Source organism: Pieris napi, chromosome 23 (assembly GCF_905475465.1).
Source record: "Pieris napi chromosome 23, ilPieNapi1.2, whole genome shotgun sequence".
In the NCBI taxonomy this organism is placed as follows: domain Eukaryota; kingdom Metazoa; phylum Arthropoda; class Insecta; order Lepidoptera; family Pieridae; genus Pieris; species Pieris napi.
In genome coordinates, this window is record NC_062256.1 from 1,713,314 (window position 1) to 1,737,439 (window position 24,126).

Here is a 24,126-nt window from a genome sequence, read left to right on the forward strand (position 1 = left end):
AAGAGGTGGACCCACCCCAAAATTTTTGTTATTATTTTTTATGATACAGCATACAAAAATACATACAACCCCTAAATTTCACCCCTCTAAGATCCACCCCTATTTGTTATTATTGTAGTTAGTTATTTTTATTGAACTAAAAAAAATGTTCCCTAGAAATAATATACATGGCAAAACAACGTTTGTCGAGTCAGCTAGTTATAACAAAAATAACGATTTTACGTACGCTACAACCTCTTTAGGTATTGGCGTCAGATTTCTGAATCATGTTAATTTTGAAATCTAATAGGCATGTAGGTGATCAGCCTCCAGTGCCTGACACACGCCGTCAACTTTTGGGTCTAAGACATGTCGGTTTCCTCACGATGTTTTCCTTCACCGTTCAGGCGAATGTTAAATGCGCACATAGAAAGAAAGACCATTGGTGCACAGCCGGATATCGAACCTACGACCTCAGGGATGAGTCGCACGCTGAAGCCACTAGGCTAACACTGCTCAGGTGCATATCAATATATAATATGACTGTATAAACGAGGGTAATACAAAATTGCTTGACACACATTGGCCATGAGACATGTGTCGTTATGGTTACAATGACAATAATTACGTAGGTTTGTATGAAAACGAATTATAGTTGTTACGATTAGTTACATCGGAAATCGTTAAAACCGTTTCTATTGTTAGCAGTTATGCGAAAGAATAATTTGTTCCCTACCTTCAGATGCTAGGTACATTTAAATACATTTATTATATGTGGAGATGTGGAATCTCTCTGCATCTTCTACCGCATTTACCATGAAGAGTGTTCAGAGGAGTTGTTCGGACTAATAACTCCAGCTGAGTTTCATCATCGGACGTCGAGGCAGAATACAAAATACCAATTTTGCCAAGCACCACCGCTGTGGAACCAGCTGCCCACTTAAGTATTTCCGACCCAATTCGACTTAGGGTCCTTCAAGAAAAGAGCGTACCAATTCTTACAAGGCTGGCATTGAGAGTGTCCATGGGTATCACTTAACATCAGGTGAGCCTCCAGCCCGTTTGCCCCCTTTTCTATACAAAAAAGAAGAAACATCACAAACGAATCTATACGCGCCTTCTATCAGTGAGTTATTCATCTAGTAGTGAGTTAATTCATTACATAATAGATTCAACACTCATGTACTTAAATGATAAAAATCTCTAAATTAACTTTAATACCAGTTCTCAAATGGCGTAGAACTAGCAAGACATTTCTCCGAAACAACACCGATCAGCAGGATGATGCTCTTGCGCTTGCGACGCTTTCTTTGACGACTCATTAGTCTAGTGGTTAGTACCCCTGACTGCGAATCCATGGGTCCTGGGTTCGATCCCCGGCTGAGACGAACATCGGTGTGATGAGCATTTGGTGTTGTGCTGAGGTCTTGGGTGTTTAAATATGTATTTTTATCTATCTATCTATAATAATATGTATGTATATCCGTTGCCTAGTACCCATAACACAAGCTTCACCAGCTTAGCATGGGACTGGGTCAATTGGTGTGAATTGAAAAAAATTATTAAAAAAAAAAAAATATCAAAAATATCTTTGTGACTTGGCACTGACGAAGATCTTCATACGTTCTTCTGGTCAGTATATATTTTGTTATAAAGAAATTTATGTATAGACTATTGTACAAAATACTTGTACTACATACCATTACATCATGCTCCACATGACTCAAATGGGAAACCATTCATTACATTCATCTAAATGTCTCGTTTTTTGACCTTAGCTTCCTACTAACGCTTCTATATCATCTATCCACCTTTTTTTAGCGCCCACTTCTTCTTCCTCATGGTCCTTTCCACTTAAAATTCCACCTTTTACCTGTGCATTTTGCTATATGCCCCACCCATTGTCACTTTTGTTTTAGTCCAAATAACATAACATACTAGCAAACTCGGCGAACTCCGTTTCGCCACCAGATGGCTTCGTTTTATGTAACATTTCGTTTGGTGATCATGCTTTTCTGTTGAAATTTTTCCTGAATTCTCTTTGCTATAAACCTCACGAAGCCCGAGACCTTTCCAACGAATGCAAAACCGTGGAAATCGGTTCGTGCGTTCTGGAGTTATAGCGTCAGGAAGGAAAACCCGACTTATTTTTATATAGTAGATTACCGTACAACCACTGTCAGTAATCGGCAAATAAGATATCTTAAGCCAAAAGGCAAAAAAAATCTTTAGAAAAAGTCCGTTATACATCAAATATTATTTTTTATAACCGAGATGGGTTGAGGAATCATCGCGAGCACTTCACTTATCATGTTTGCAACACTGACTCATTCAAGCGCACCTGCTTTAAACACAGTTTATAGAAGTCAGTAGTTCAATAACATTGTTATTTTTAAATTTATTTAGAGATTTATCATATCACCGACAGACTTTATAAGAATCCGACTATTGGAACAAGGATTTCAATGAGTTGTGGACATAAACGCTAGCCGTTAGCAAGTAGGATATATAATTTATTTTATTATTATTTATTACTTAAGATGTCATGTGGAACATGGTGAAATGGTTGCAGCTTCTTACAAACGTTGTGTAAAACAAACAAACTTGGCGATTAAAAAGAATGGCGGAGAGTTTATTGCCAGTTCTTCTCTTCCGTTCTACGCCCTTGATTTGAGAACTGGCAGTAAATATAAAATTAGAAGCATTTAATGTATAATTCTTTTTTTGACGTTCACAAGTGTACACTGTGTTACCTCCACTTACTTTTCTGAGAAACTCCGTTTTCACAATTGTTATACTAAGTTGGTGAAAAACCATCTAGAGTAACCTTTGTAGGTGTGGACGTAATGATGCGCCAGAAGAAGTCGCCATTTTAAATTATAAATGTATTACTGTTAGTTCCATACACTGTGCAGAGGCCATAATTGTACCACCAAAAACCAAGGGTCACGTGAGGTCATTGCCTACACGGTTTTTTCGTACTTCGTAAATTAAGACATACATTGTCAATGGCGTAAGAGTTACATAGTTTTTGTACATACATTACGTACGTAATTACTAGAGGAAATGTCATCCCACACATTTCTAATTGTTTATTGATTTTACCATGAATAATATTAAAGATTAAGGTTTAAATGGAGATAGACAGGACACCTGCTCAGAGGCAGGAGAGCAAAATGGTCGAAAAAAGTCACTCAATGGACACCTCGCTACAACACCAAGCGGAGGAGAGGATGACCATGTGCCCGATGGGCTCATGACTTTAAAAAAGCCATTGGTCCTCTGTGGCAAAGAGTTGCCAGGGATAGGAAGCACTGGAAACAGCTGGAGAAGGCCTTTGTGCCACAAAGCAAGTGTACAAGAGGACAGCTGTGCAACAAAACCTTCTTAAAGAACTTTTTTATATACATATTTTTGTAAACTTTCTTTTGTCTTAGTTGAAATAAAAAAAATTAAAATATTGAAGATAATATACAGACGATTTCATCAATGTTTTCGGTATCAAGCGAGGGAAAAGGCGGAATGTGGTATTATTGAATTATAAACTTAAGAGAATTCTGGTTGCAGTACAAGAAGTTGAATTTTCTAAAGCTCCTAGCTGGCTAATTCCGCCATCATAAACCAAATTGCTATTGCTCCTGAATAATTTTAAATTACTTAAAATATGAAATATTATAAGTGGTGTTAGAAGTTTTATTGGACCCTATTTTTTCTGTCACATGTTAAATAAAATATAGGCTGAGGAAACTGTTGTCATAAATTTTAAGTCAAGTTCATCGTCCGCCGTTCCACAACTGAGCGTTTTTCAAGGCAGTTTTTGCCGCGCACCACCACTTTGTGGAACCAGCTGCCCACTGGGGTAATTCCGAACCAATTCGACTTAGGGTCTTTCAAGAAAAGAGCGTACCAATTCTTAAAAGGCCGGCAACGCACTCGCGAGCCTTCTGGTATTGAATGTCCATGGGCGGCGGTATCACTTAACATCAGGTGAGCCTCCTGCCCGTTTGCATCCTGTTCTATATAAAAAAAAGAGTACCAGATAACTCCTTGACAAACAATGAAACATTTGTAGAAATCTGAAGCCAAATCTGAACTCTTTATTTTATCAAAAATATTGTAGTGCCTCTAAAATCTTTCGCCTCTAAAAGAGTACATGCATGAGTCGAATGTCGAAGATTGATTACTAAAAAAACTTACCACTTAAAGGAGGCTCTGTAAGCGGCGGAGGTACACTCTTCGATACGATCACTTCTTGTTCCTTATACTGGTTGTAGTTAACTTCATTGATTCCACTATAACCATCTTGATAAGCAGGTGATCGATCGACCTCCCTCTTCAAATTCAACATATTAGAAAATGAACTAAATACTGCACTGGCAACTTGTGGAAGAACAGTTGGTAACTGCGAGAAATTCTGCGCTATATCCGCTGTTATACTTTGTTCCTCTTTTTCCGGTTCATTTAAATTTATCTCTTCTAGATTTTCTTCTACCGGCAGATTGGCATTCTGATCTTCTTTTCTATTTAACGGAGCGCTTACGTATCTGGTACCTTGTAGTCTAGCGAAGTATTCGTTTACGTCGAAATCATCATCGGATTTCAGCGAAGCTTTTGATTGTGTACCTAATCCAATTTCTTTGAATTCATTATGTGTATCTAAGTTTATTTCAAGTTGATTTGAATTTGCGTCGCCAGATGGGTTTGATGGAAGGTTGGTGTTCGCCAGGGGTGTTGTTTGGGGCCCGTATTGTTTATCTGAAAATGAAAAATAATAATATAAATTAAAATGTCCAATATTAATTTACGACGAAAGAAGATTATTTTTAGCACTCGTGTAGGTAATGTTCTTTTTATAAGCCTATTTGCAATATTTTTTATGTATATAAACATCATTATAAATGACACTTTAAGACAAGAAACACAAAGAAAGTGACATAAGTAGAAATCACACGGAAAACTTTACCAACGAAAATATAGTAATTACTAAGAAAACAAGTGCCTAGTTATTTTACATAGGCGTATGGGCCTGAGCTATAATCAAAACAAATCGTGTACACTTCTGAAGAAATTAAATATGAAGTTAATTATTGTAACATAACCAAATAGAGTAACACTAAATATTAATAATTATAAGTATTTATTTTTTATTATTTGTTTAGAGTTAATTTATTATTACTTCAAATTTGTATGTACTACTATAAGTAATTACAGTAATAAAAGCTTTTATTATTATTAACCAAATAGAGCTACTATAGGTATTTACGAAGCGATACGTTTCATGAGCTTTCAAGAAAAGAACCTTCAAAAACCTGTAATAAAGCCTCTTAGCGTTGCAGGTGTAATCACTTTTTGTCTCTTTTTCCATAAAAACTATTCATTAACCAAAACATACAAATAAAGAAGTTACATATGACTGATGAATAAATGTAACCAGTTGTAAAAAACCTCCTTTAATGCTAAATGTATTATTTTTATTGAAATCCCATTTCATTGATAATACCTTAATGTAAATATACAACATTAAAGTTTAATATAACATTTATATAAAACTAGCTGCCCCCGCGATTCGCGAACTTCGTTTCTCCTTAATGTGATTTTACTTAGCCTACCTTTTTAGTACATACCAACATGGAACATTTTGCTATGCTACCCCAGAGACTGTTTGGTTTTTCGGAATGAAAACTTTTTAGGTTTATCTGTGAATTTTCTCTATATCGACGTAGGAAAGCATATTTGCTGTAAGTAGACAAAATACCTAAAGTGACTTTTTCCTGCCATTAGAATCGGAAAAAAAACCCGCATCGAATGACCCGGGTCCTGTGTCTCTACGATGAAAAAAAAATTACATACGCCGTTGAAAACGCCCGTACTTATATTTTTTTTAGCAAGATTAAATGCTGTATGTAGACCAAAATCTAGTCATTTCATGCTTAGTTCACACGCGCGCGTTCAACGCTACATTCAACGTGCACATTCACATTCACGAGCGTGTAAACGGTACGCCCGAGCCCGTGAACGCGCCTGTGAACGTGAATGCCGCGAATCGGGCAAGTGTCGGTTTTTTGGCAAATTTCAAAGGATGAATGTGCGGGCGCCCGGTGACTGTTTACACGCGCGCAGGCAGTCAGTCTCTCCCGCGCTTTCGCAACGAGTAGATCTTCATTCAACGTTGCTAAGAAACTCTTCTTTGCAGTATTTTTATTTTTCTCCGTAGTTCATAATTTTGTTTCTTTTTCCAATAAAAATAAGTTAAGCCAAAGGATATGGCAGCAACAACACCGAGATCCTCGCTGCTCGCCATTCTCGCACTGACTGACACGACGGCGTGCGTGTGAACAGCTTGAATGTCCGCCGGCCCGGGACGGGCTGCATGCCGCGCAGCCCGCCAGGCAGCCCGCCGGGCTGCACGGCGCGCGTGTGACCGTAGCATCAGACATTTTGTACTTACAGCAAAAGAAAAACTGCATTTTTTTCTTTACAAATACTTACTTCTTCCCATTTAAAAACTTAACGCTACTTACAGCATTTCAGCGGCGTGTGATTTTTACATTCGTTTACTTACAGCAAGGTTAGGGAACCTACAGTTTTAGTTTTTTTTTGCCATTTACGACATTTTATTTCAACCAAACATTACATTACCAAATGACCCACTGCATTTCTAGATCTAATCATAATTATAAACTTATCTTACGTCTTGAATTGCAATTGAAAGTACCCAAATACACAAATTTACTGCATACAGCATATTTACCGCCTGTAAATAGATAATATTTCCGCGCGTACATTTTTCTTCCTTAGTTACAGCGTTTTAAAGGTTTGTGATTTAAAAAAACTGTATGCTGTAACTAGCCAAACACGTACTTATAGTAACTTTGGATAAAAAGTTTACATTGCAAATGGTGACTGGCAGTTAAATAAATATATGTTTCAAAAATGGTAGCAATATCATGGATAGGTCAGACACTATTAATTTTTTTCCGAAATTAATAAAGTTTTTTGGCTCTGGTGAACAATTGCAATATGTCTACTTACAGCAAATGTGCTTTCCTACGTCGATATATACCTCACGAAATCAAATAAAAAATTCTTAACTAACAAATAAAAAATAATGGTTGATCGTATAGGGTAGATGAAAATTAAGAGTTGTATGTATTTTTGTATGACGTATGTATCATAAAAAAATTTTTTGGGTTGGACAGTGGACACCCCCCTTAGGGGTTTGAAAGATAGAAGCCGGTTCTCTTATATTGAATATGCATAAAAAATCCGAACATTGTGACAAAATACAAATTAATTGTGCCAACCAAGCTCTTCCGTAATTTATATGGAAATAAATATGTATATTGAACGAATCGTAGACTATTTGTACGTTTTTGTGTGTGAATGTATAAATATAATAGTCATTAAATCCTCCACTTATTAAAAAAAAAAAATCGGTGTAACTCAAAATTTGCAGCCATTGGTATAATTATTGCTTCATACTATTCAGACAAAGCGGGAAATTTTAACTGTTTACTTTATTATGCATTATAGCTGATTGTATTTTAATATTTTGAGCAAATCTAGTACAGGACTTATAATTAATAATATATCTAGGTAATTGTAATATAACTTTTGCTGAATTTTTCATGCCAACGAGGAATAGGATAATCAAACATATAAAATCATTATATATTACTTTATTACACTGTCTATAAGTTCATTATAGCATTGAATAAAGATCCATAATCAAGAGATACATTTTTGCACTCTGACCACGACGCTCAGATATGAGCTACCGATTGAAGAGAGGGAGAGCCTTACCTAGGGTTATACAAAAACTTTGAACCTATTCTGAGATGTATCGACAATACACAAAAAGTCGATCAAGCCGTTTTGGAGAAGATTTTTGTTTTTCCGGTTCACTCCCCTGCCATAGTGTCCATGTTTGTTACTAGTTGCACATCGGTATTTTTTAAAATTTGTATACAAATAGATTTTCTACATGACTGTCCTAGAAAGTAGTACAGTCAATCACAGATAACGACCTGAAGTAAGATCTACTTAACGAAGTGGACATGTCAATTAGGCACATTCTCTATTTACACATTTCTAATTAACAAGTATTTTATGTCTTCATTAACTTTTCTTTACTTGGTGACGCATTCTGCGTGTAACACATAGGTTATAATAATAATAATAATAAAACTTTATTTATGACAAAAGGGTTGTGACAGAATCCATATACCGCTAGTCCCCACACCAGGGAGTAACTAGAAAACAATTATTACGTGGTGCATGTTTAAAACAGTGAAAAAATTAAATAATAAATTTAGTGTTACAAATTAAGAATGAGTGAATGAGTGAATGTGTGAATGGGTGTGTATGCGCATGTAAGTGTAGCTGAAAGTTGATATGATCGTGCACTGTGTCTGTGTTAGTTTTTGAAACCTCAAAGTCATACCAATATATGTAGAAATCCAATGTGGCTAGCGAGTTTATATCTAAATAGTTTGACGATCTCAGAATCTAGATTTAGAAAATTTATTATAAAGGAAGGGGCCCCTAAATATATACCCCACATATTCCAATATGACTTTTTTTATACAGGGCAGGGGGCAAAGGAGCAGGAGGGTCATCTGATAATAAGTGATACCGCAGGTCATGTACACTCACACAGCCAGAAGGCTCGTTTGGATTTTTTTTCTATCAAGCGAAGTTATTTAAATCGTGTATCGATCTTTCAAAATGGATACATAAATTACTCAACTCCACCATATATTTTTTCCATTCGCCCTACTTCAAGAAACGATGACGAAAAATGGAAAGAAACAATGTACTTTTTTGGAGTTTGACGACCAGGTAGGTCCTTGATGCAAATCTTAAAAGATCGATTTAATGTCTATTATATAAATAATAGGTTCGCCTACGACTCAGGGATCTCACGCTGAAGCCACTAGGCCAACACTGCTCAATACAAAATTTATTATTACTTGCTCGAATAAAGGCAATTTTTTATTTATCACAAGTCAACACAAGCTTTGTCTCACATATCCATATTTAGGAAGTTTTACGCAATTTCAGGGTATTTAAAGCAATTTCGACTAATACAACAAAGGAAATGGGAGCGGCGATTAGATTAACTACAACATGATTCATTTAGGTTACCGTACAATATTGTCATTTTTTAAACAGAGCAGTGCTACCCTAGGCTTCAGCATATGACTATCACCCCTGAGTCGTAGGTTCGATCCCCGGCTGTACACCAATGGACTTTCTATGTACCTACGCATTTAACATTCGCTCGAACGGTGAAGAAAACCATTGTGAGGAAACCGACATGTCTTAGACCCAAAAAGTCGACGGCGTGTGTCACTTACAAGCAAAAACAAACGTCTAACGCTACGTTTTTTGTTTTTTTACAATGTTTAAACCTAAAAGAGGTATTTCCCACCCGATACTTATAAGCTTAAGAAACGTACCATTACTTTGAAGGCCGAAAACATATTTTTTGTCTAAGATAATATAGTAGCATAAATAATTTATTATTACTGTACATTTGTACATGTATGAGTATAGATTGAATAATTTTTAAATAAATTTTGACATTTAGTGACAAGTGTTTATGTTGCAAACAAATAAAAAAACGTGTGTGTATAAGTACACACGCGTTCTGTACATGTGTTAGAAGTTATACTTCATTGGCGAAATAATTTTCTTCGAACACTTTAGAGGGACACTTCCCTCTTTGAATTGCTTTTTTCTTGTCCATTTTAATGAATTCCAATCGAAACGATATAATATGTACTAATCATGATATTTTACAATTACCATATTGGAACGGGTTTTCTCGTATATAATTCATTATTTTATTTTAAATAAAGACTGTTTAATGGCCGATTTACATTATCTTAGTGTTTAGGAGAGTGCTTTTGTACAACTTGAAAGGCAAGTTTTTTAGCGTAGCGTTTACTAAAGCAAGTAGCGTTTACATGTTTCAACTAAAGTACTATCCTAAAGCACTCTCCTAAACACTAAGATAATGTAAATCTTCCTTTACTGACGTTTGAACAGATATTCAGGGTGTCGGTTTTTTGTGACGATGTGCGCGCGCAACGTAAAAATTAACTCTCATCATTTTTCCATAACGCGCCAAAAGAAGTACTACTTAGAACTTCAATAATTTAATGTTTAATGTAAAAATGGTCGTAAAAAGATTTAAAAAGAATTCATTCATTTATTATATAATTAGATACATACCAGTTTTAAAACCTCGCGATTTTTACACTCAGATTAACTCACTTGCTCTGCCTTGCCACCAAGGTCTTATTGATTTTGGCTATGTAATATGATGTAATGAAAACTAGTAGGCATATTAAGACAAGCAGGTGTCAGTCTACAGCATACAAAAATACATACAACCCTTAATTTTAACCTCAGTACGGTCAACCCTTATTTTTTTGTATAGTAGATAGTTATTTTTATTGAACTAAAAAAATGTTTCTTAGAAATAATATACATGACAAAACAACGTTTGCCGGTTCAGCTAGTAATACTATAATTTTTTTCTATACAATGTGAATTTAATAGCTTTAAATGTTTCTATAGAACAGCAACAATAATAGTCTGAGGTCATTCTGCAAATGGATTTTTCTATGCGCAATTAACACCTGCTCAAACCGTTAACATCGTAAGGTAACATCGTGCGAACAGCTCCTCCTGCTAGTAAATATATTTATAGCGACACCTATGATCCGCGGATACAATGACAGCGATGACGTACTGAAACGCGCTAATGAAGTTATTCCGACTAAGGATATGTGTCGCAGCCAACTAGCTTAATTAGCCGTTCAATTAACAGCCTAGCCATTAAACTAAACGGCGCCGTTTAACTGACGGCCTGAAAGATATTCAACCGCGTTGTTACAACATTTAATAAACTAGCTGACTAATTAACTAAAAAGTAGTGATTTGCTAACGCCATATTGTCAATATTGAAGAGTTTCGTTTTGAGTTTCGAGAGTGGCAGAAAGTGGAATTAAATTTCCATTAACAGTCAACAGGCTAGGCAAGTAATGAAACGTCATCGATCCAAGTCATTTGCCTAGCTGTTTAATCAACTTGCTGAACATCTTTCAGGCCGCTAGTTAAACGGCGCTATTTAGTTAAAAGGCTAGGCTGTTAATTGAACGGCTAATTAAGTTAGTTGGCTGCGACATATATACAACTTTTGGACTTTATCTACTACCCGACAAAAAAGACCTGACACCTTATAAAGGATTTGAATGATCCAATCACCGTAAACAATGACAAATTAAAAGCCGCCCGCGCAGCAAGGCATAAACAATATCAGATTAGGGTAAAATCATCTCACTTCAAGTCCTGCCCCTCAGGCGACTGACCAAGCCGAGGTCCGAGTCTCACAGGAGACGACTGCCACTGAGGTCTCTTATCAGTCAGTTTAGACTGGTAGAGTATCCTTCCTTCAAGTAGGAGGAAGAGCAGCACCTTCCTTCCTCCACAAAATAAAACCCTAGGACATATTGATAAACAAAAGGACATTGATTATTTTGTCAAAATCTAACCAAACAGGAGGTAGCGTTATATTCAATATATTCACTATATCAAATTCTCAACTCCGTGTGACTGATCACAATTCCTGAACAGCACTGGAATCATCTCGATGATATCCGTTCAGAAAACTTGATTTATCTAAAACATTGTCTTGTCACAAATTATCACATAATTGGTTAAAAAAAATAGTTTTTTTTATAGAAAAGGGGGGCAAAAACCTGCTGTTAAATGATGGACCGCTCATGGGCTCTCACACTGCCAGAGGGCCGGCCTTATAACAATAAGACAATCTTTTCACGAGAATTGGTTCAGAAATACTTTAATTGCCACATAGTGTTGGTGCACGGCCAGAAGTGCGCTCAGATGTTGAACGAGAGGAATCAAGAGGGAAAAGAATCAAAGAAGAGATTCAGAAATATTCCACCGCCATTGTTACCTGCAAACAAATGCTCTTGCATATATGCCAAGATAAGAACGCGTTACTACCAACACAAAGAAACAATTAACATTTTTAATTTGATGTAATATTTGTATAAATAATGTGCGCAAGAGATAACGCAACTGTACGTGCCGATCGAGACTGGTCGATTACGAATGTTTTCCAATTTACTTCCAAGGGAAGGTTAGGTAATGTTAGGTAATTATTTAAATATAATTTTAATCTCACAAAACTAAACGTTCTCAATACAAGTTTTAACATATTTTTGTACTAAGTTATTTGGCATTAACGGCGTGATTTAAGAGTATTTGTAAAATATCACTTAACCTGCTGTCTGACGCAAGTCGTTGAATCTAAAATTATCGTGTCACAATGTTCGTTCCCATGCTTCTACTAAACGGCTCGACCGATTCTTATGAAACTTTTTATGCATATTCAGTAAGTCTGAGAATCGGACATGTATTTTTCATCCCCCTAAATGTTAAAGGTGGTCCCACTCCTAAATTTTTATTTTTTAGACAAACTTTTTGTTTTTATTTTTTTATGATACAGCATAATACCCGGAACCACATATCTTGATTGAGGTTGAATGTCATGTGGAACATAGTGTAATGGTTGCAGCTCATTACACAATGTAAAACAAAAAACTTGGCGGTTGAAAAGAGTGGCGGAGAGTTTATTGCCAGTTCTTCTCTTCCGTTCTACGTCCTTGATTTGAGAACTGGCAGTAAATGTAAAATAAGAAGCATTTAATATACATTCCTTTTTTGACGTTCATATGTGTACATTGTTACCTATATAAATAAATGATTTAGATTTTTTTAAATGTCTTGGCGAACACCAAGGTCCCATTTTAAGGGCGTGTGGTGGTCCCAGTTTAGTGCGTAGAGTCTCGCTACCCCTCTGAATAACAGAGGAGTGTAGACCCAACCCCACAGTCTCCGCGTCAAGCTGGACATCTAAGGCATGTAAGGCCTACGCCAGCGCATTTTCACCTCATTCAATACAAAGGAGTCTATCGTCGTATAAAGTAGTAGTAATTGTGATATAGAAAAAACCTTTGAGATCAACCTCTATCTCTCTTCATCTCTTACATTCAGGGCCAGTATCTTAGTGCCACAGTTATTATTATTTTGCTATATAATCGAGGGCAAACGGCAGAAGAAATGGCAGACATTGCCAGAAGGCTTGCAAATGCGTTGCCGTTGCTTTCAATTGGTACGCACTAGGAAGGACCCTAAGTCGAATTGGTTTCGATATACTTCAGTGGGAAGCTGGTTTAGTCAGTTCTGCCTCGACTACCAATGCAACTCAGCTGCAGGTTATTCAACCGAGCAACGCATTTGAACACCTCATAGCAAATTTGGTAGAAGATGAAGAGAGACCCCACATCTCTACGCAACGCCACGGGATAAAGCCGCTCGGAAAGGGGAATGAAAAAATTCCTTGTATATCAAATGTATGGGGTTAAAGCTGTGTACCAAGAAACCGCGTTGTCAACAAGACAATAATAATACATTAGCGGGTAAACGGTGACCGAGTGGAAACCGGTCTGCCCTTACTACGCGCTCGCTGCATACGAATTTCGATCAATTTAATGGACGGTCTTATTCAATCAAATATCTAACAAGAACCAACATCGCCTAGTATTACAGAAACGAAACTTCTTTAGGTGCATAAGTAAAATTTTTAAGGATGAAACGCAATAATAATAATATTAGCGTCACGAAGATGTGCAGCGTTTTTGTCGAAAAGGGAGATAGCTATTGAGACCGATTGAAAGTGAGAAAGGGCGAACGTAGCATGATGCAAATAGCCATGGAGCGAACGTCGCATCACGCACAGTGGAGCGAGAGGTGGGAGAGCTATAGAGAGAATTGAGAGAGAGAGAGTAAGTGAGATCGAGAAAAAATACACGCTTCACATTGCCAGCACGCTCGCAAGTGCGTTGCAAGCCTTTTAAGAATTGGCAGGCTCTTTTTATTTATTTATGAGTTGTAATGTGTATGCATAAAATTATACATGAAAATATGACAACACAAATTTTGCACACATACACATCAATTATATTAGAACATAACCTAGCAAGGGAAAGAATTAAAAATGCAACCACAAAATGAATATTAAAAACAAATAATAACTAAATCTAAAAAACCTTCTTGAAACTCTAAGTCGAATTAGTAATTTATTTTAATTACTAATTCAATATGATTGAAAGCCTACCGTTTAAGTAGCCACATACCAACATATGGAAGATTTTCTTCTGCTACCCCATAGACTGTTCGCTTTTCATAAATAAATAAATTTCTCTCTATAAAAATATTCTTCAGAGCAAAGAGAATACTAGAACTGGTCCAACCACCTTCGAGTTTTGAGCTTAGCAACATACAGGGTGGCGCAATAGAACGTGCATTTATTAAGTATAGGCTAAAAAAATAAATACAAAAGGTATAGTTGAAATAAAATATAGGATGATTAGGTAATTAAATGAAGTTTATTTTTTAAAAATAACATCATCTAAATGACGGCCCTCCCGAAGACGACACTCTAAACAAGAACGCAGATTTGTGAAAACTCTTGTCAATAAATCTGGGGTGATAATAGCTGCCATCTCCCCACGGATATTTTCCGTTAGCTGACTGATGTTCCTCGGATTGTTCATGTAGACTTTATGTTTGAGGTGTCGCCACAAACACATACCCAAAAAAAAAAGTCAGGAGGCGTCAAGTCAGGGCTATGTGGGGGCCAAGGGATATCACCTCCTTTGAAAATTAGTCTTGCAGGAAACATCTGTCTCACAACCGCCATAGAGACATTTGTAAAACGTTACGATGCGGGGCGGGGATTGAATTACGCGTTATTGTTTATATTATTTTCTACTTGCACCACATAATAGTAACTAAAGAGTCACTAGGTGGTCACGAAACGTTTAACTAGACTTGGGTACAGTACTGTACGTTACGGCGAGTTCATGGAGGGGGGGGGGGGGGGGGGGGGGGGTGTCAATAATCTCCAAAAATTACGTTACGTAATACTTGAACACTCCCTTAAGCTGAATATACTTCCATTTCAATTGATTTCTTTAACGGACCAAATTCAATTCTTTGTCAAACCCATACAGTCCATTGAAATGTTACATTTTTTAGGCCAAAATTTTTTTTTTATATCATTTTAACCCCTATTTCGGCCTATAAGATGGCGGCCTTGGGACAAGGGTGGCGACCCCACAAACTTGTTTTTAGCTTTACACTGACCCCCCCAACACATCAAAAAAATAAAATTGCGTCCTCTACAAAACGTAACCTCAAATTTAACTTTTCAATGGACTAATACTAGGGCTTTGGACGAGGCATATGCCAATTATTCTAACTTCGTAACTAATAAGTATTTATTTATTACTTCATAAAATACAATTCAGTGTAAGTTAAAGTCCATTGTTCTAAAATATATGACAATTACTATAAACAAATAGTTTACAAAATAAACATACTACACAAATTATTATTGAAAATACCTTTTCGCCCAATGAAGAGTAAGTAAATATAAAAATTTAGGGGCCACCCTTAACATTTAGGGGTTTGAAAGATAGATAGTAGCCGATTCTCAGACTTACTGAATATGCATAAAAAAATTCAAAAGAATCGGTCGAGCCGTTTCGAAGTATGGGAACGAACATTGTGACTTAAGAATTTTATATATTACATACTAGCTGACCCGGCAAACGTCGTTTTGCCATGTATATTATTTCTAGGAAACATTTTAGTTTTAGTTCAATAAAAACAACTGTCTACTATAATAAAAAATAGGGGTTGATCTTGGAGAAGTGAAAATTAAGGGTTGTAGGTATTTCTGTATGTGGTATCATAAAAAAAATTTTTTTGGGGGACACCCCTTATCACTTAAGGGTTCGAAAGAAAGATAGTAGCCAATTTTCAGACTTACTGAATATGCATAAAAGAATCGGTCGAGCCGTTTCGGAGGAGTATACGAGAATTTTATATATTAGATAAAATTTAATTAAAAATAATTGTTAAGAAATAGATAAATAAATATTTTTGGGAGGATTAAACACCCAACCTATGGTTCCACTAACCACTAGTGCTTAACAAACAATGTTAAAAGCCTTACTTCATAAAGGAAATGACCAAACACATTATCAGCTCCACCCAAAGATTTCCAAATAAAAATGCCTATCCTCTGACTTTCCCGATAACGAATCCAGAACGGAAAATTGATAACGACACAGGCGTGTGTACATTCATACATTAATTGTATCCCAAAGTACACCAACCGTCTTCAGGCGAAACAAAAACACACACACACATAAACACACAAAATAATAATCAAAGAAAAAAATAAAAAATATAATGAGATATCAAAAAAAAAAATCCCTTTTCCCATTCGGTTCGTTTCAAGTGTGTAATACGTGTGTGCTGTAGTTGTAATTGGCCCTGGCTCAGCATTATGCTGAGGAGCAGAATGATCCACAGCGCTGGTCATTCTGCCAGAGACCACATCAGCTAGTTTGCGCCTCAGTCGCAAAAAAAAAGAATATTTTAATACTTAGTAGAAAATGATAATAATATTAGTAAAAGTTAGCAGTGTAAGTAATGAAGTCTTGTGTAAAGGTGTATAGTAATAAAAATAATTCCGTGCATAGCTTTAATTAAAATATTCTGAAAAAATTTATTCAATAATCGTTCAATCAAACAGCCTTGTGCCCTTATTTGCCTATTAAGAGAAAAGATCACAGATAACAGTTACATTAAGATCACCTCGACTTAGGGTCCTTCTAGTAAAGAGGGTACCAATACTTAAAAGGCAACGCACTTGCGAGTCTTCTGGCAGTGTCAGTGTCCATGGGCCACATATATATATGTTTCCATCTTTGGCTATATGTTTAGTATTACTGATTGTTGTTGTATATATTTTTGTTTTATATAATTGATTTGACGGCTCGTTAGTCTAGTAGTTAGTACCCCTGACTGCGAGTCCATGGGTCCCGGGTTCGATCCCCGGCTGAGACAAACATCGATGTGATGAGCATTTGGTGTTGTGCTTAGGTCTTGGGTGTTAAAATATGTATTTATATGTCTATCTATCTATAATATGTATGTATATCCGTTGCCTAGTACCCATAACACAGGCTTCACCAGCTTAGCATGGGACTAGGTCAATTGGTGTGAATTGTCCAATCAATCATTTATATTGGCTGTTGGAATTTATAAATATATAAAATTATGAGCTCTGTGACCTATAATGAATATGACAGTTGACAGTAATGCCATATACAAATTAACTGTGGTGTTTAAAGACCGTTTTGACAAGTAGACCTTGCATAGATTGTTTTTTTTTTAATGTTAGTGCGTAAAAACTGTCAAAAGATTTAATAAAAAAATAATACGACATTCTCAATGTCAAAAATAATACTATCGGCTGAGTACAAACGGCCTAACGCATAACACCATCCACCATTGATCCTTGTAAAAATCACCTGCGCTTGCGCCGACGATCAGTCTACGCGCGAATGCCGTTGCGTGCGCATGCGTCGATTAAACCGGTAACTGTGTAGTGTTTGTGTTGTGTAACTGGATTCCGAAACTTTTCGTCAGTTTGAGAATTTTTTATGTGTTACATCAACGACTTTAGTGTAGATTTTGTGACAAACAAATACAGAATTTACAAGTACAAGTGTGGTATGTTTAGCACAAATACATTTTACTTTAGTGTCCCCAAATCTTAACATTTCTATGTTTAAAATGTTTGTAAGACTGTGTATAATTGAATAATTTCTGATTAATTCATAAACCTCCTAAAAGCCTCTAATATTATAGATGTTTAAATATGGCAAACTAGCTTTTGTTTGGGGCTTTATCCTCGTGTAACTTTGGACACAAGTTTAATTTTTTTAAGAATACTGATGAAACGAACTTCCATACAAACTTTCATCCCCTTCTAACGCCATAAAAGTTAGTCTGTGTTCTGTGTTAGGCCAGCTTTATATACGGAATATTATTGTTTCATTAAATATTCAAATAGTTATGGCTAAACGAAAAACCATTAGTATATAAAAATACTTAACCAAAAAGCATGAAAATTTGAATTGAAAATATCTTTTTTTTATCCAATATAAGAGCAACGAGTGAAATTTTTAAACAGGCTCTTATTTACTAACAACCTGGACTTTGTGTATAGGAAACTAATTTTTAATTTATATTATTCAAAAATGCATTTAACATACAGCTCGCAGCAACAACATATGGTTTGAAAAGCTACTTTTTATATTATAGCAGTAATCTAGTCTATAAAAGCTGCATTAAATTCCGTAATAAAAGCACTATACAAACCGTGTTTTTTGTTATCTTAAAACATCAGTTTTCCAGAAGTAAATAAAAAAATAATTCTACCCAAAAACATACTTCCTTATATGCAAATTGTATAAATTTTTACAACAAAGTCCCAAGCGAAATCAGAGAAATATCACTGAATAAATTAAAAACTCTCGTTAAACGTAAATTAATCAATAAAGCTTTTTATAAATTTGACGATTATTTAAATGATCCTAATCCTTTGGATTGATTTGCTCCACTTGAAACAATTTGTATAAATTAAAACTTTGCGATTAAAAAGAGTGGCGGAGAGTTTCTTGCCAGTTCTTGACGCTCTACGCCCTTGACATGCGAGCTGGTAGTAAATTTAGAATCAATTTAACATATTTTCTGTTGACGTTCATAGTGTACTTGTTTGCCTATATGAATTAAGTTATTTTGAGTTTACTTCAATCAATTAAATAAAGCCAATCCGTCTTGTTAATTATCTAAAAGATGTATTTTAAACGTTAAATTCACAAATATACAAAAAAGCCGTTCTTAAAACATAATTTTATTTCAAATTCGGCCACCCAGCTACCAACGAATGCCTGATAGGTATAAGTTTTGTTAACTTTCCATAGAAATTTGGATCAATTTTCCAAATTTTTCCAAAGTATAAATACAATATATACCACAAGCACTCCAACATATTAGGTCTGGGTCTCAGATTTCTGTATCGTTTTCATAATCATTTATCAATCTAATGGGCAAGTAGGTGATCAGCCTCCTGTGCCTGACACACGCCGTCGACTTTTTGGGTCTAAGGCAAGCCGGTTTCCTCACGATGTTTTCCCTCACCGAACTATTAAATGCGCACAGAAAAAAACTCCATTGGTGCACAGCAATCGAACCTGCGACTCCAAAGATGAGAGTCACAAGTTGAAACCACTAGACCACTGTTCAGTATAAACACAAAGGCTGCGTAATTTATTTGAAACGTTTAAATGATTGCAATCTTTATATTTACATATCAATTAATCGCTTGGCAATGAAGGATATATAACCATTTAATTACATAAAATTTAGTAATCATTGATTAGTATTTTATTTATCGTAGAACAGATACCAGTTTGATGTGTCCTAACACACGTATGGTACAGTATATATAAGAACCGGTGTTAATAGCTGCATTTCTGAATCTAAAGTTGTGCGTTCAAACTCCAGCCATCGGTCTCTTACGCGTGTTAGCTTTAAATATTTATTTAATACATATTTAAAGCTAACACAAATTAATTCTAAACATTTTAATGAACATATTCTTAAGAATCTTGCTACAAGTGTGCATGTGCTATAGTTGCTCATTTATCTCGTTCGGTTATTTACGAATTTACGTCGAACATCTGCTTGTAGTGGTATGTTCCAGTCGGAGTAGCGAATGTTATTTATTTATTTAGGAAACAAAACAAATCTCTATAAAATAAAAAGTAAAACATAAAATTAACACATTGGATATATATACACAAAGATTCACTAATAAAAAATAAGATACAACGCAAAACAGATTATAAAAGAAGCTGTGTCACATGCGCACGGGCAATTCTTTGGTATAAGTATGGAGTTATACAGTTTATGTAAAGCCAGTGAAGTCAGTTATAGTGAATCAAGTCATTATTGGAGTGTTTAATTTCCTACCCTAAGAACTAGATGAAATAGCCCTTACACGCGTAAGCAACGTATATAAACCGGAAAATGTTAACAATTGTTTTAATTTTTATGTCCTGCCCGAATCGGACAAACAAATTCCACATATATTCAGTTAATATATATATTAATTAATTCACTATCATTACAGAAACTATTCTGGGCTTAGATTACAGTGCATCTGTAAGAGAAGTTCATATAAGCTTTGGTTTTGTATATTTTTCGTGCGTGGTTGGGTAACTACACCTTCTTCTTCTTTTAAAACGAGTATAGAGGGAGAACCGTCACCTTAGTAGTATTTTAGTTATTGTATAATCAAATCAAAATCATTTATTCATTTAGGTAACACAATGTACACTTATAAACGTCAATAAAGAAATATATATATTAAATGCTTCTAATTTTACATTTAGTGCCAGTTCTCAAATCAAGGACGTAGAAAGGAAGAGAAGAACTGGCAATAAACTCTCCGCCACTTTTCGGTCGGTTTTTAATTAGAAATATCGATTTAAACTATAATCTTCCAGTCGCCACACACGATCTAAAAATAAATTTCAATAATTAATTAATAAATAAGCGGAAGTAATACAAATTGACGTTTTGACCGCAAATTTAAATATATTTAGTAAACAATAAAACCTGTTCTCATGCAGGTGTATGCAGTCACGAACTTTAACCATTGATTAATCGACATTTAACCAAAGTGACATTTCCCAAGGGAACCATCAATAATAGACCAGAATTGTAAACAGAAGAGAACCAAAGATTCCTTCCGTAACGGTCGCAAAAATATAACCTACTAGCTGGCCTGGCGAACATCGTACCGCCTAACAGTCGATTCTTTATTTTTTTTAAATACTTATTCTGCTATTCGGGACACCGGTCTAGCTAGTAAGATAAAAAAAAGAAAGTTGATAATACAACAAATACATTATGTCAAAAAATAAAAATTTACCTTCCCGGAACCCCTCCACTAACACTTGAACTTTATGATATAGTAATAAAGTTCAAATTGCCTTTAAATATTATTACGAATATTTTGTATGGGAATATAGAAAAGTGTTGTTTTTAGACGTTTTCACTCAATTTTTTTTATTTTTCTCTCCGTAAGAACCATCCTCGTACTTCAAGGAATATTATAAAAAAAGAATCAGACAAATCGGTCAAGCCGTTTAAGAGGAGTTCAGTGACATACACACTCACAGAAGAATTATATATATAAAGATATACATATACTAGCATTTCCCTTCCACGCTTCGCTGTGGCACATTGTGATTGAATGGTTGAGAAATGAGAAACAAAACTAAGAAAACATTCATATAAGTTTAATTTTGCAATAGTTGTGGAAAAAAATTAAGAAAAAAAAAAACAAAAAAAATGATAAAAAAATAGATAAACACAATCCTTGATGCGGATTTCATATCAGCTCGATCGGTGCAGAAGTTTTTGAGTTTTTGAAGCGCACACAAACCAACATAACATTTTTATATATATATACTAGCTGGCCTGGCGAACATCGTACCGCCTAACAGTCGATTTTTTATTTGTTTAAAATACTTATTCTGCTATTCGGGACACCGGTCTATAAAATAAAGAAAATTGATAAGACAACAAATACATTATGCCAAAAAATAAAAATTTACCTTTCCGGAACCCCTCCAATTGAACTCTATGTTATGGTATTAAAGTTCAAATTGACTTTTAAGTATTATTACGAATATTTTGTATGGGAATATAGAAAAGTTGTTTTTAGACGTTTTCACTCTCATTTTTTTTAATTTTTCTCTCCGTAACAACCATCCTCGTACTTCAAGGAATATTATATAAAAAAAATCAGACAAATCGGTCAAGCCGTTTTCATGTTATGTCGCGACAACGGAAAACGGGTTTCATTTTTATATATATAGATAAGATATAGGGCATAAGAGTATCAGAATAGCTAAAGTGGGACACGGCACAAAAAAGTTTGGGGTACACTGCTCTTAACGTTAAAATACATGTAAAATATACTTAGGTGACAATAATTGTGGGTCAAGGTGAATTGGTACTTATTTAGCATGTTTGTACAACATACAACATAGTTGAATGGCAATTAAACTTTGTGATTAGGACATGTTTCCATCGTGATACATAAAAAATAAAAATAAAATATGTTTATTTTGGAACATAAGATACATGTATCACTTATTCCACGTCATTAAATTTGAAGGCATCCCTACTCATCGGCAAAGAAGACAGAGGGTGTAGGCCGAGAGAAAAAGCCGGCGTAAAAAACTCTCGGTACTCTTTTAAAACAGCAAATCATCAAACAACACTTATTTAAAATAAATATCGCAAATTAATTAGAAGTAGCCTGTCTAGCACTAGTCCCAGGCCCTTTTATCAACTAGATAATCGTTGACTGTATAGAAAGCCTTTTTACACAGCTTTTCTTTAATACATTTCTTAAATTTATTGAAAGGCAGTGATAAAAGAGCCTCTGGGATTTTATTAAAGAAGAAGGTGTAATCCACCTAAGTTTGAAACCCTAGAACGTCTTAAATGTAGTTTTAGGAGCTGTCAAAAACATTTTTTCTGTATACTTGACAACTCTCAGACCGTCATTGTGCTTGTATCGAAGTCGTATATTAATAACGTTGTTTGTCCGCTATGAACTCCTAAGCTACTGAACCGATTTCAATCAAATTTGCACACCGTGTGCAGTTTGATCTAACTTAAAAGATAGGATAGCTTACATATATATAATTCTACTGTACGTGTGTCACTGAACTCCTCTTAAACGGCTGGACCGATTTGAATGATTTTTTGTATGCATTTGGGTGCAGCCCTGGATGGTTTAGATTTACAAATCAGCCCGGTAGATGGCGCTGCAGTCGGTATTTTCATACTTTGTTTAATATCCTAATCTTTCAAAAGTGTTTCTTAATATCTCTATTTTTATTAATTGTATCATTAAAAAAATTCTAAATTTAGCGTTAAAAAAAATTACGGCGACTATTTTGAAATAACCACTCTATATAACGAAGAAAATCTGACCGGAAATACTATTAAAGAAAATGGACTTTATATTACTATCAAACTGGATTATGCCATCACAATCATATAATTCTGAGAGTTCTCAACTTAACATTTGTTAGTCATATTATTGTTAAAGCAATATTTTTATAGTTTCAAATACTTTTAATACATGTCGTAAGTTATTTAACCTAACATTAGTTAAGACACATATATATTTCTGTAAATAATTAGAAGCGTAAACAATATAAGCAATCATCGCACACTTGAAGCCAAAATGAGCCCTTTACTTTTTCCCACACTCATAAATTGTATTTTAACATTCACGTTTCCGATAATGTCCAATAATATAAGTGTCATTTAGATTTGTGAACCCTTAGATAAGTCAAGTAAGTTTTTGTTAGCGTCGAGATTCCACTACCCCTAATGTTATCTTCTTAGAAAATATTTTAAACAATTAAAGCCAGTTGACACCCAGCTTCAAACAGTTTCATTTAATATATAATTGAACATATCTACAACATCCGCCATCGAGCTTAACTCATAGATTTTTGTCGCAACCCACGAAAAAGCCAAAAAAGTAAAACAGTTTTGCAACCCGGTCACTATAAAATTATAATAATATGTACATAGCGCGCTATTTTTAACGAATCTTTTTTTACCTATATGTAGTTTGTATTTTTTTTAACAGACTGCGACCCTCATGGGCTTGACAACTCCATAGCGTTTCTTTAGCTCCCTTTGACTCACACGACCTCTGAGATCGCGGATTAATTCTCTAGGAGTATCGCAAAGTAGCCATTTTATTCACAAACCAAAAACCCAAGTTTGTTACTCCCGGAACAAAAGCTTTAACCTTGTCAATACGCGACGCGAATACCTATTGATATAAACAAGCAATATATCTCCGTGTCTTCATTATCATACTTAATATTTTTTTGTTTAGAAATAGTATATCGTAGTAGAATGATGGGTATGTCCAAAGAACCAAACATTACAGGAAACGAAATAAATGTTTCATTACGTCAATATTCGTTAAAATATTATTATGTGTTTTTGTCCATAGGTTTGGTTGGTAAAATGGACTTATTTATTAATAACATTAATAAGTCCTTACTTCATGATTAT

General features: G+C 35.0%; 2 protein-coding genes across 3 annotated transcripts in view; one reads left to right on the top strand and one right to left on the bottom strand.

Moving 5' to 3' along the window:
* Nucleotides 1-24,126, bottom strand: part of LOC125061497 — a 105,030-nt gene that overhangs the window by 35,478 nt on the left and 45,426 nt on the right. For both annotated transcript variants that reach the window (XM_047666970.1, XM_047666971.1), the window contains exon 2: nt 4,177-4,734. In XM_047666970.1, coding sequence (XP_047522926.1) covers nt 4,177-4,734 — 558 coding nt within the window. The remainder of the gene's footprint in view (nt 1-4,176; nt 4,735-24,126) is intronic.
* The window catches only part of LOC125061498, a 50,220-nt gene continuing 43,589 nt past the window's right edge, over nt 17,496-24,126 (top strand). Inside the window, exon 1 of the mRNA XM_047666972.1 lies at nt 17,496-17,667. The gene's annotated coding sequence lies outside the window, so the exon portion shown is untranslated. The remainder of the gene's footprint in view (nt 17,668-24,126) is intronic.